At 35.3% G+C, this 14,273-nt stretch overlaps 1 protein-coding gene across 1 annotated transcript in view; it reads left to right on the top strand.

The window, feature by feature from the left end:
* The window catches only part of LAMA2 (laminin subunit alpha 2), a 432,393-nt gene that overhangs the window by 119,164 nt on the left and 298,956 nt on the right, over positions 1-14,273 (top strand). Inside the window, exons 5-6 of the mRNA XM_087941278.1 lie at positions 12,043-12,222; positions 14,079-14,168. Coding sequence (XP_087797404.1) covers positions 12,043-12,222; positions 14,079-14,168 — 270 coding nt within the window. The remainder of the gene's footprint in view (positions 1-12,042; positions 12,223-14,078; positions 14,169-14,273) is intronic.

Genomic DNA, 14,273 nt, shown 5'->3' with positions numbered 1-14,273 from the left:
TAATTTCCTTATTTACGTATAGCTTCTTTGTAAGAATCCACCGCCTACTCTATTCAAAATTGTTATAAGTGATTAAATTTATGCAGATGAATGATCCAATTTGAAGACTATCAAAGAAATAGGTAAACAGCTCATCCTAATTTTTCTGTCTTGCATAGCAATTGTGTTACAAATCCTTCCAACATTTTTGCTTTGAGTGTTACATTAAACAATAGTCTCACGAGCCACAGATGTCAGGTCAGATATGTGTAAAACTGGGCAAGAGAGAAATTAACTTCCCAATCTCTGCACAGTGATTCTAGCCCCAGTGTGGCCAGAATGTTATTTATGTTTTAACTATTATTTTGTATGTATATTTAGGGAGAATTGCAAAAAAAAAAAAAAAGATTCCATGAAGTTGTGGAAATGAGGAAGCTAAGCAAAGAACCGTTTATTTGATCATCTGTTGTCCTATTCATGGAGAAATCACTAACCTGGTTTAACTTAAACTACAGATGAGTGTATCACGTGAATATGTCCAATTGGTAAATGCAAAACTTTGCATTTGTGTGCCCAGTGGAATAACTGTGAAGGGCAGCACAAACTCAGTTGCTCTACTCATGGCATTTTGTGTTCTGTACCATGAAACCATATAATTTCAAAACCATTAGAGATTGTGCTATGGGCTTCTTCTTTCTACCATGGCACATCATATAGGTTAATTTTTTAGCATATACTTTATAAATTATTTCTCCCCAAAAGGCTCTAGGAACTAAAAAATGCTATTTATTTACTACCAACAGCTTTTCCATGTTTATTAAGATGAATGCCATGAGACTACCAGTATTATGGATAATATAAATGAGAGAGAGGAAGTTGGAAGCAGAGCCTATTAATAGAAGCCCAGGAGTAAGACAACCAGGAAAAAAAAATTATATTCTCTGACATTTTCTGAGTTTGTGTGTTACAGATTATAGTTTTAATTATATAACGTCTACATCTTTTATTTTTTATGGAGAATCTGGTAGACTTTGAGTGGCTTTTTCCAAATTCTTACTCTTGTCTCCTTTGTAGTAAAATAGAAATATAACTCTAAAGTCTAGACAATAATTTCCAGTTGCAATAATTCTGATTGAACAAGTTTTCTGGCCTTTAATTTGAAGCTTAAGGGCACACATTTAGAGATTGGGACAAATTTAATTATTCATACATTGTTCCAGGAGATTAAAAAAACCTGTACAGGAAACATGTGGCAGTGTGACAGCAAATGTTCTTCTCAATTAAAAATTATACAGTCTTCAGATAGAAGATTTTTACGCTGTGGTTGCATCATAGCCTTCAATTCCCATATATCATCTGCAAACATCTGGATCCATTTTAAGTTCCTTTAAAAATAATGAAGTCTGGAATGTCTTCAAACTCATTTTTTGTCTGTAACTGGTTCCTAAGTTATACTAATGTAGCTCAATCATGTCAGGAGTTCTGAACACTGGGATTTTTTGATGTCTCCCTGTCCTTCATGGCCTATTGCTTGAATAGTCATTCAAGGCAAGTTTGGCCAACAGAGCAAGGCATACAGAGAAGAGACAAGGACTTACAAATTAACTGTAAATCCAATCCTCCCCCAAAGCCTGACTTAATCCTTTCACACTGGGAGTTTCAGCTTGCCAGTATCTTTTTTTTAAAAAAAATGTTATTGGTTTTTAAAAACAAACATAAACAAACAAAACATAAAAACATCAAGCTATCTTCCATAGGTGTACATACAGTGTGCCGGTTGGTTTACAAATTGTTTTGTGCTTCCATTTCGTCATCTTCAATTACAATTACATTGCATATAATCTCCTATTGTCAATCAAAAATTAAATACCTTAGTATCATTATTAATCAGTCATTTGACTATACTTTTATTCATTCATGTTTTACAAGATAATCATAATTTATTTAGTTTATTTTATAACGGTTCATATTATCATCCCAAATCTATCCTAAAATCATTTTGTAGTTATAATAAGAAAGAAGTACATCTTTATATATTTATTATTTTCTAAAAGTCTACATATTTCATTACTGTATTTTATTGTCTAACCATTGATAGAAAAGAGCCCAAATTTTATAAAATTGTTTATCCTCTTGTTCTCTAATTTCAAATGTCAATCTACTCATTTCAGCACATTCCAATATTTTCTTAATGATTTCCTCCTGTGATGGTATTTTTTCATTTTTCCAGTTTTTAGCAAATACAATCCTAGCCGCTGTTAATATATTTACAATCGGGTATTTCAAGTCTTTACTATATATTTCAGGTAAAATTCCCAATAAAAATATCTCTGGTTTCAAGTCTGTATGTTTTTTGTCATTTTTTTCCAGCCACATGTGGATTTTAGTCCAGTATTTTTTAGCATTCGCACAAGTCCACCACATATGGTAATATGAGCCAGGTGTCTGATGACATTTCCAACATTTTTCGTATTTATTCTTGAACATTCTTGCTATTCTTGTCGGGGGGGGGGAAATGCCACCTGTAAAACTTATACAAATCTTATACAAATTTTCTTTATATGCTGTTGACATTGTCATTTTATAATTTTGAGACCACAATTTTTGCCTTTCTCTAAATCGATCCCATATCCAAAATTCTTCCCCCAAGCAATCATAGTTTCTTTAACTTGTTTTTCTTCTAGTTTAATTTCTAATAGATATCCATACAATTTTTTAATCACCTTTTCATCAGTACCTGTCAAAATCTTATCTAAGTTAGTCAGTTTATCATAGAAACCTTCAGAATCTTTATCATACCTTGAATGTATTTGCGCATAAGAAAACCAATTCATCCTTATACCTTGTTCCTCTAGTTTTTGCATAGATTTAAGTTCACCCTTTTCATTCAATATTTCACCATATCTAACTGTTTGTTCCTTTTTGTATATTATAGGATACGAAAATGCTTCAATAGTCAATAACCAGACTGGAATTTTCAAATAACATTGTCTTTTAATCTTCTCCCAAGCTTGTCAGTATCTTAAGGTCAAAGGGTCAAAATATCTACAAATACTCAGAACTGAAATATATTCATCCCAGCATGGCTGGAAAAATTGCTGTGACATTTCCCTGTCAGATAAGATTTGATGAATTTGGCAAGTAAAATTCCTTCAAACGTAAATGCCTAAATTCCAGAGAACTCTGATTGTTGGGTGGTCTAAAATTCTAGAAATACTCAACATTTAACTACTGTTTGAAAATTCCCAGCTTAATGCTTCAATTCTAATCAATGCTTTTTTTCCCCCTCAGCTTTAAATGTCATGGCTTTTTTTCTTGAGATAGTGAATACAATGCAGATTTATTTCTACTGAATACCACTATAATAATAAATGTCAAATGAGAAGTCTGGCACAATCCAAAATGAGATGTGGCTCCTTCTTTACAGATCTTTGTTCACTAATCCCTGATCTCCCAGGTTTGCTAAAGGAAAATTTAGTTAAATATATCAGTTAGAGCATTAATCCATTTTTCAAGACTGCATATATCAGAATAGATATAAAGGAGTCTCACCGAGCTCCCGTTGGTTGAATTTGTATATGGTTAATTCAAGTCTTGTATGCCTGCAAATAAATAAAAGCAGGCATAAACTGTAAAGGGGGATGATTGATCACTGTCACAGGGCATTCATTGTCAGAGAGAGGAAAGAGCGGTAGATATCTGGAAATTATGTCTTTCCAATAGTTATACTCCTAAGTCCCTTGGTTTCATCATCTGGGCTGCCTGATACCTATGGAGCTTGGGATAGGATCCTCTATGATAAAATCCTCTGTTTGATCCTGTCTGCGTAATTCCAAATCTTGTTTGACTGACTGGAGATATCTGATCTCCTGAACCTGATGCTCAGAACCTTATCAAAATTGGATTCTGTCATGACAACAAATCTTTACTGCAAAAACAAAAATAATCATAATCATAATAATCAAAATAATCAAAATGGCTTTTGTATGTTTTTCCTGCCACTGAATTTTAGTTTAGATGTTTACAGCTCCGATATGGAAGCCAAAAAGGCATGTACAGTAGATGGATTGGATCCTGATCAAGGTTCTTCCTCTGATCCCTGGTGTTAGTTTTCAAGCAGGACTGCTAATCTCTGCTTCTGGCTTTGCTGGTACAACCTCTAGCTTCAAATTATACTAGTGGGTAAAAGTTCCTGGAGGTTTTTAAGAAAGGACTGGACAGTCACTTGTCTGAAATGGTATAGGGCCTCCTGATTGAGCAGGAGGTTGGACTAAAAGACCTCCAAGGTCCCTTCCACCGCTGTTCTGATTGATTGATTGATTGATTGATTGATTGTTAGTGCAATGACAGTAGCCATTATGTGTGGCTTAGCTAGTGGAGGCTGTTGATATTCTCCTGCTCCTCATTTTGAGCAACTGAATGGTAGAAAAAAAAGTGGAACATTTTTACTTTTCTACTTGGATCCATGAAAATTTATCCAGAATATGTTTTCCACATGTGAGTTTGGTAGAGGAAGAGGAAAGAAAATAAGCAGAAAGGGGCACAGTACTTTCTCTTATTTTGCTTTTGAAAATTAGAACCTCAATCTTCCTTTTTTTTTAGCTGATTTGCAACTCAACCTAAGAAACTCAACCTAAGAAATTGCAGTGTAATTGCAGTTTCTGCTTTTACCTCAGCCTTGAGGTATAAGTGCAGTGTGTGTGTCGGGGGCAGGGGGGAGAGATACAGCATCCACAGTGACAAAACCAATGGGTGCAAGCCAGGTTGGTTGATGTTCCACCCATTTTAACATGCATAAAATGCATGCAAATTGTTTAAAAGGACCAGAGCTTTGCCATCCCCACTATTTTGTCACTGGGGACCCTTCCCAAATTTTTGCATTGGAGAAGAGGTCAAATCACAAGGAAAGCTAAAGTAAAAAAGCTCTCTTGGGATTGAACTCCTATGCAGTAATATTAGAAAGAAAACAATATTGAGGGAAATTGAGGTTGCTTTTGAATAAACATCCCCTGAGTTATTAGTTACACTGTAAGTCTTTTTGCATATAACATTTAAAAGAGAATTTTGAAGTTCAAGAGGCAGTAATTGAGATTCTTAATGTACAAAAATCAACTTTCCAAGAAGCCTTTCCACTTGGAAAAAAAGAGAGAAAAGACAACAAGATTGAGCAATGGCACTTCTATATTATGCATGGAAATAGATATCTGGAAACAATTATTGCTGAAAAAGAAGATGGAAACAGATTTGCTGCTACCTCCTGGGGAAATCTGAAGCTCTTTCTGCTTGCTTTCCTTTCCATTTTGGCTTTCTATTACAGAAGGTGTATAATAATTAATGTCATTAGTGGAAAACAGAGCAATGATTAATAATGTGATGCAGAGGGCAGCTTAGGATAATATGGTTCAAATGATGTGAAATGTAACCACTTACTAAGCACACACGGAACAATTTGTTCTGAACAATTTGGCACCATGGGAGGGTGGAAAGGTTTCAGTCTTCTTAAAGTATTGCCGTGAACAGTATTTGCCATATACAAAAAGGCAGAAAGCTGTGGATAATGTTTTCTGAAACTTATAATCTCACATTTGCAATACTTCGTTTATTGCAGTTTCTTTATGCCATGATAGCAGTGTGCAATTGTTGGGCTTCAGAGATTATGGCTTTTGTCCTACTTATTTCTTCTGATGGGTCACCAGGAGAACCAGAATTTTTCTACTGTGTTATTTTTTATGAGAGCATCCTACAACACAGATAGTTATAGTTGCTCATTGCCATACATATTGTTATGAATACATCTTAGAAATGAAATGCCTAAAGCATTTACAAAGTAAGCTTAAGCCAGTGGTGGGATTCATTTTTTTTACTACTGGTTCTGTGAGCGTGGCTTGGTGGATGTGGCTTGGTGGCCATGGCAGGGGAAGGATACTGTAAAATCTGCATCCCTACCCCATTCATGGAGCAATGTTACTGCAAAATCCCAATTCCCTCTCCACCCCACTAACCTGCTTTCTAGCTCCGTTCTCCTGTGCAGGGCAACAAAAGAAGACCCTGCCAATCAGTTGGGACTCGGGAGGCAGAGAATAGATGGGGGCGGGGCCAGTCAGAGGTGGTATTTGCTGGTTCTCCAAATTACTCAAAATTTCCACTACCGGTTCTCCAGAACTGGTCAGAACCTGCTGAATACCCCCTCTGGTTTAGACCATGTGTCTTCTGTATTGTATGAGTTTTTCATTTGTTCAAATTCACAAATTAGTTTTTATTCCATAAACTAATATAAACTTAGTATTACTTAGTATTCACATGTGTCCATGGGGGCGGCAAGTGATGACACATGATTCACATGATTCATATTATGACATAAATAACACAATGCACGTACTTATGTCAGATGTTTTGTGTAAGTATTAAAATGTGACATGACGCATGTTGCCAGCATAACCTTTTGCCTATAAACCTTGCTTACTATAGACATATTGAACTATTGCTGTGAGTGATTTAAAAGCAGTTTGCATTATAGTTTACAATCAGAGTGCAGAATACAGCACTTAGTATTTGAAGCAGTAAATTTATGTGTGTTTGTGAGTATTCTTGACAGGACAAATCTAGCCTGAGCAAGTAGTAGTAAAGCAGTTTTGTAATTTAACAGAAAAAAATGATTATTTTAAGAAGAACCTGGAAGTAACTTTGTACATGCTTTCAGGAAGAGAGTTAAGAAGGGAATACTCCCATTATGAAAATAAAGGCAGCAAAGAGAAGGCAGAGTGAATTTTTAAAAAAGAGGAGACTCAGAGTAAATCCTACCTCACATCAAACCTTGTGCAAAATAGGTTGTGCAGTGCTGAAAAGTAATCACCACTGAAATCACATTTCCAAAACTTATTCTTGCTGGCTCATGCACCAATCCCAAATTCCCATCAGTTCTCAAACAGTTATCAATTTCAGGTCAAAGCCTTCATGAGTCAATCTGCCAGCATCTCTCTTAATAGCAATATTTCCTTTCAGCGATTCCTTGAATGCTTGGGCATCTCTTACATACTGATATTTGGTGTCAATGTACTTTGTGCTGGATACATTCCTGATTATCTATTTTGAAGTCCATTAATAGTTTATGCAGTTGCCATAATTTTTACCATAGTTTTAATGTATACAGGTGGAAGGCAGGTAGGGCAAGAAATTATTCTTATTTGCTTGGCCATCTGATCACCCCACCTCCGTGGATTTATGATCTGCCTTGTTAGATTGAGGTTACTATTGACTAGCACTTGGAGATCTAGGTTGGCTGGAACATTAAGATGTCCAAAATGTCTTGTATCTAATCCAATCTGCTTTGGTTGGTGTACTCATCTTCCTATACAGGATTCCAACTGCTGCACCTTGTAACTGTGGCTACATATAGGAACTTTCCAGCTTCCCATGCTATACACTTAACCAATTTCTAGGACTGCATTTTAGTCCAAATAGTTAAATAGTTAAAGAAAGATGCCTTTCATAAGCAACTCCCCATTTTTATCTACATAACAGTGACAGCTTTTTAAACCATGTGATTTTTTAAAAAGATTTTTTTATTCTACCTATTATTTTTATAAATAACTAAGATGGAGAAAATAGGTAATACTCCTTTCTCCTCCTATGTTCCCCTCAACAACCCTGTGAGCTGAATAGGGATGAGGGAGTGTGACTGGCCCAAAATCTCAACTGGTTTTCATGCCTAAGGCAGAACAAGAAAAGAGTGTCTCCTGGTTTCTAATCTGGCCCCTTAACCAATAGACCAGGGGTTTCCAAACTTGGCAATCTTAAGACTTGTGGACTTCAGCTCTCAGAATTCCCCATCCAGCATTAACTAGACCAGTGTTGGCAAACCTTTTTCGCACCAAGTGTCAAAATGAGAGTGCGCCCACATGGGGGAGGACCAGAAAATGGAAGAGCAGCTTCCCAGCATGCATGCGCGCACCGGGAAGCTGAGCTTCTGGTTTCTGGCATGCATGTGTGTGTGAAGACCAGCTGGCCAACATACATACACGTGCCGGGAAGCTGCTCTTCCGGTTTTCGGCATTCCCATATGTGCACATGTATTTATGACTCAAAGAGCTAGAGATTAATGTCAGCTAACAGTGTCATCTTTTTTCACATTTACTTGCATTTAACTCCACTAGAATTTAGACTGAGGAAAAGGTTCACCCAACCTATCATCTTCTTATATGCCTTTCAGAAGTATTTTCTAGCTGAGTTGAGTAACCATAAAGATTTAATCTCAGGTAATGCATGTAGATCTGAAGCTGGAATAATTAGTGGCATGATCCAGTGCACGTTTACTAAAAAATAAAACCCACTATATTCATGGGGGCCTATTCCCAGATAACTAGTATATATACAAAGAGAATATAGCTTCTGTGCTCAGTGTTTCTATGCCCGCTTCTTTCTGCAGTTTCATCTGTTCCCCAAGCAGTCTTCAGAAGGTTTATATTGAATGGGGTGCTTAAGGGCTGTACTGAATCTGTTGTAGAATGGGAAAGCAGAAACATCTTATTCCAAAGTATCCCCAGGCTTGGAGTAAGTGGATGCTCTTTGATTCATAGGTGCTATTCTACAATCTGATTATTATCTGATAACATCTCTAGAGCAGCATTACAGAATTTGGTGCTTATGGACAACTATGTTCATGAGAAAACTCTCTCAACTGAAATAGACTGCACTTTACACATCACCCTTATATGAACTATTTCATTTTCTGAGTTTGCATGATATACCGAATCATAAAACAACCAAAAGGTTTGAGTTCACACAACACGCCTAGGCACACGAAACATGTTGAACACGTTAGATAAGTGCATCTGCTAGACCTTTTTCCTGATTTGCTATTGTAGGAACTGTACTGTAGGAATGCAGTCAGTGTACTGTAGGAACACAGTCAGTCAGTTAGAACTGATTTTTTATGATGCATAATTATTGTTGAAATAATTGGTTTACTAATATATTCTTTTAGCTGCAATGGCAATAAACGACAACTCTTTTTAAAGGTGCATGACAAAATACTTTTAAGGAAATTGAATGCCTTATTATGCTAGGATTTATTCATAACCATTGCTTTGACAATGAACAATTTCTTTAAATTTCTCAAAAGACATTGTCTTTGACAAATTAGCTTCCTTTCAAAAATGAAAAATGCAAGAATTGCACTGCTATAGGGAAGAAAAGAATGTATTAGAGAAGCAATTCTAAGTCTGAGGTGCAAGTGGCTTGAAGAAAGAGAGCTGCTGACAAAAAGCTTGTGCTTAGCTCATGCTATCTGAGGTACAAGTTGCCCAGCATATAATCATATTTGCTAAACAATTCATTAAGCTGACATTTACCAGTGCTCTTTGGGGACTGAGTTAGTTGAAGTAGAATATGACATGAACAGTATTTGACATTTTGCTGCTGGTTTAGAGGATGCATTTTTAAGCACTTCAGTGCTGTATGAGTTGCAATCAATAGAATTGAATTGAATAATTTTTACTATGTTATATGGCACTGACAAAAGACAAGGATTGGCTATGGCCAAATATTGGTGATACAATTATAGGCACTTAAAGCATAGTGGTAAGGATAGAAAGGCATCAATACTTCCCTGCTATAATTATATTCATGGACCTGTTTTCCACTGACTTTATTTAGGGTTACCTGGCCTTTTTTAGAAGTCTATGGAGATTCTCAGTTATCCAGGTCCTGGTTGTCCCAAAGGTGCTTTTTCAAAAGGCAGCTGGACTTTATTTTTCCTTGAAGACATTTTGCTTCTCATCCAAGAAGCTTCTTCAGGTGATCCTTCAGGTGATGCTGAGAGCACAAATTAAATCCCCAAGTGGCTTCAACGACTTTCAGAAAGAATGCTAACAACTAGATGACTTCAAGGAATAGAAACTTTTTCATCCCTCACCATTCAGTTAGAACTGAAGAAGCTTCTTGGCTGAGAAGTGAAACATCTTCAAGGAAAAACAAAGGTTTGGGCAAATTAGAAGAATAAGGCACTATAACAGAAGTTTTGTTGTGCTTGATTTCATTAAACTTGATATCATTTTGACTGCCTGTGAGATTTTGGGTTTGAAGGAATATTTTTCAGTAGTCTCACTCTCAGTCAACACCTCTATTTTTTTTTTTTTAAAAAGTTAAAATGCCAACTGCAGCATTTGCTAATTATTATAGTAAACATACCATATCATCTAACAATTCTGAAAAACAGAGGAAAACTTCTAGATAGTAAACATGACACCATAATACTACATGGCTTCAATGTGAGGACAATCATCTAATATCCCTTGTTCTTTGAAAACTCTCCATCATATCCATACTGTTATTAGTATTAGTGTATACTATTACTATATTGGTTATTATTTTCTTTTATTCTATCAAAGTAGCTAAATTAAATTAAATTACTGAACAGTTTTATTCACAGTATTTTTTACTTTTCTGTGGCTATTTCTTATTATTCATATTTATTTATTTATTTATTTACTTATTTACTTTTTATTTATTTATTTATTTATTTATTTATTTATTTATTTATTTATTTAGGACTATGCTCGGGACAGATCTTTCTGAAGAAAATTTATGTGGTTGCTGAGAGTCAATATTAACTTGATGGCACTTGCTCATTTCTGTGATTTATATATCACTCATATGATCTCTCTCTCTCTCTTCCTCACTCTCATCTAAATGTGTGTGTGTGTGTGTCCACTGTGCACGCACACACACAGATAATTATGTTTTGATGCTTTAAACATTAGTAATATGGAAAGCCTTTCAAATTTGAAACATTTTTCATACTATTTATTAAAAAATTTCTAATCATTATTATCACTTGAAAAGTCTATCAAAAAAGATGTAGTTAAATCATTCCATGTAATTTGTTTTGAAAAAGAAGTGAACTAAAATACTTCAAGCTTCGTAGCCAAGCAGCTGTAATTTCTTTCTATGTTAGAAACAACCACACTGTGACTCTACTTGGTAGATTTCTGGCAAAGTACCATCCTTCAGATATCAAAACTGTGAATAAGAAAGAAACTGCTAAATCGTTCATGAAGATACCATATGTCACATTGGTTTGTAAAAGGAATATATATATATATGTGTGTGTGTGTGTGTGTGTGTGTGTGTGTGTAATTTTTAAAATGAAAAATACAATTTGTGATTTACAGGCAAGTATACTGTACAGTAGGTTTTATTCTGTGGTGTATAATAGAAGAGGTCAAAAATACAAAAAAAAATTCCTAGTTTGCTTCAAATATATCTATCCAGGCATTATATTAATCTTTGCTCCCAAAAATGCATTAGGGCTTATTTTCCAGTTAGGTCTTATTTTCAGGGATATATAATACTAAAGGCATCCATCTGGCTTATGTTCTTAACTGGGGCATATTCTGGGGGTAGGGTTTATATTATGAGCATCCTGGACAATCATGCTAGGACTTATTTTCTGGTTCGGTCTTATGCTAGGTATCATCCAGTGCTAGTGAATATGGAGTTTGCTTTCCCTGCCAGTATTGGTGACATGTGATTTTCTCCTTGGTATCCTAGTAAAGTAATGAAACACTACAAGCAAAGAACCATGCTCAGAGAGCATCAATGTTTCCACAGTTCAACCCTCAACTACATATATTATCTTTTATTGGATATCCAGAAGGTTTCTTCTCACATTCTCCTCCAAAAGAAAATTATCTTTCTCCTAATTAAAAAAAATCAGATTTTTCTGAAATTGGCTACATTAGATTATCCTGTAAGGTTGTAGAATGGGGCTGTCAAACTGATGGCCCATGGGCTGAATGCCTCACATACAGGCCACAACCCGCCTTGCTCCAGGAAGCAGAAAAGCATCCCAAAACGTCACGTAACAGCAATATGATGGGGTGTTGTAGAAGGTTCAAATGGTTGGAGAAGATACAAGCAAAGATATAAATGAGAAAGGAAAAAAAAACATTTTGCAACCACACTTATTTCTTTACTGTGAGTCCTACATCCATTTTGCAAATGTGATCATTTTTGAGTGAACAATATTAGCTAACCATTTTCCTTATTTCTTCTACTTTGTAGATTCATACATCCTTAATCAATGGGCGACCAAGTGCAGATGATCCTTCTCCAACACTATTGGAGTTTACATCAGCTCGTTATATTCGCTTAAGATTTCAAAGGATACGGACACTAAATGCGGATTTAATGATGCTTGCACACAGAGATCCCAATGAAATTGATCCAATAGTCACAAGGAGGGTAAGTCCTGGCAAAGATGCTAGAATGTGCATTTGCAGTACTTTTTTTTCTTAGAATCCAAAAGGCTTTTGTTTTTTCAGAATTGAAATAAAGTTACTAATGAAGCATCAGTTTTTGAATTTTCTGAAATAGTCATTTCTCTTTGATATGCTCATTTAAAGAAAAATAGCAGGATGAGTATATATAAATTTTTAAGGCTGAAATATATTTTGGAGGGTTTTTTTTTCATGTTTCCCATCATATTTGTATCAAAAAGCCAAGAACAGGGACAGTGATGGACAATTCACTCTGATAATCAATTTCACTCTATTCCAAACCATATAGCACCACTCTTTGTAAACTACTGCTAATGACAGAGGTACCATTATAAATCTCTGCACCCAATGTGTCCTTCCTGATGACACATCATTAGGATTGGGATTTGTCTGAAGAAAATCAGTGTTGGAAGAGAAGAGGAACCTTGCTGTTCTCCTCCATGGTTAATATATAGGTGCCTTCATGTAGATAGCTTGAGAATATAGTTGGTGATATATTTTCTACCATAGAATTTTCTTGTTGATAAAGCTTTTGCAGAAAATTATCTATTCTTGAAGATCAGAAGGTACAGCTGATCCAATGCATTGCTGCGTAAGTTGTTATAGAAGCTTTTTGCTTCGCCCATGTAGCGCTATTGTTTTGTATGCTGCATTGGCTACTGATGAGCCTCTGGATGCAATTTAAGGTGCTAGTTGTGATCTCTAAAGCTCTGTAGCACCAAGGTCTGGTTACCTATGGGACAATCTTGTTGTTTTTGCCCAATCTTAAAGATCTGGAAAAATTGTTGTGCTCCAGGTCACAGATGTAAAGTATCACTTTATACCAAGTTATATAAAGTAGTACTTATACAATGTTTTAAAAATATTTTCTTTTCACGTCTTCTTTTGCTAAGATTGGCACATCTTAATGATAGCAAATACTTGAAGTGCTGTCCTGAATGCTTTTATGGAAAGCCAGAGGAATTTAACCATACGATTTTAGAAAGCAGTAATAATGCTTCAAATCATTCCTCTTAGAAATATGGCTCTATGAATGAACTGGAGGTCATGAATGCTCTATTCTCAGGTCATCTAAATATATGCATTATAGATCCCTGATGGCCATTTTTACTGTAAAGGATCATAAAGCGTGACTCTTGTGCAAGAAAATGATGCAAGAAATGCAAGTAAATGTTTTAATAGCCACAGGAAGTTTTATATTAACCAGTGGATTAGTGAAATTTAATGAACAACTAAAGGCACAGTTGTAAAGTTTCACTTTTAAACATACACTATTAATTAATTTGCCTCGCTTTAGAGATGACTGGAGATAATTCCTGATATTCATTCTATATAAAGAAGATTTCTTCACATGGTAGGAGCTACAGAGAGACAATTTTCAAGAAAGAGGAGATATTTGATGATTTTTTTCCCTGAAACTTACTGAATCATCTCCAATGTCCTGACTCACTGAGTCCATTTTCAACATAAAAAACTATAAAGGAAAAAAGGGTTGGGGAAAATTTCTCCCTTGCCCACAGTATTTCAACATAATTAATATCAGCATGCTCTTGTTTGGGATATGGGAAAACCCATATAGGAATGCAGAAGGAGTATAATAAGTTCATGTACCCAAAGACCTAGAACCTTATTACTGGGTTATTTTTTATAGTAATGAAATACTGCACAGTGTAAATTTATTTCTTGAGTTTTGTGAAAATAAAGCACATATTTGCTCCCATCTTTTTTAAAGCTCTTGATTAGGTACCAAAATGATACTTTCTTATTTTCAGTTTGCAACATAATAATGAAATATATCTTTCTTTTTAATTTTCTTTTCAGTATTATTATTCTGTAAAAGACATCTCAGCGGGAGGAATGTGCATCTGTTTTGGCCATGCAAAATCATGTCCATTGAATCCAGCCACAAATGTATGTATTTTTCAACACTATTCTTATATAAAAAGGGATATGCAATGTACATGTGTACAAATCTCCTTTTGTCTTGATTATACAACTTCTCATGACTGAGATAAC

The sequence above is a fragment of the Pseudonaja textilis genome, chromosome 1, assembly GCF_049901715.1.
Source record: "Pseudonaja textilis isolate UNSWEBS1 chromosome 1, rPseTex1.2, whole genome shotgun sequence".
Lineage (NCBI taxonomy): Eukaryota > Metazoa > Chordata > Lepidosauria > Squamata > Elapidae > Pseudonaja > Pseudonaja textilis.
The sequence above is the reverse complement of the archived record's forward strand: the minus strand, read 5'-3'. Positions and strand labels throughout refer to the sequence as shown.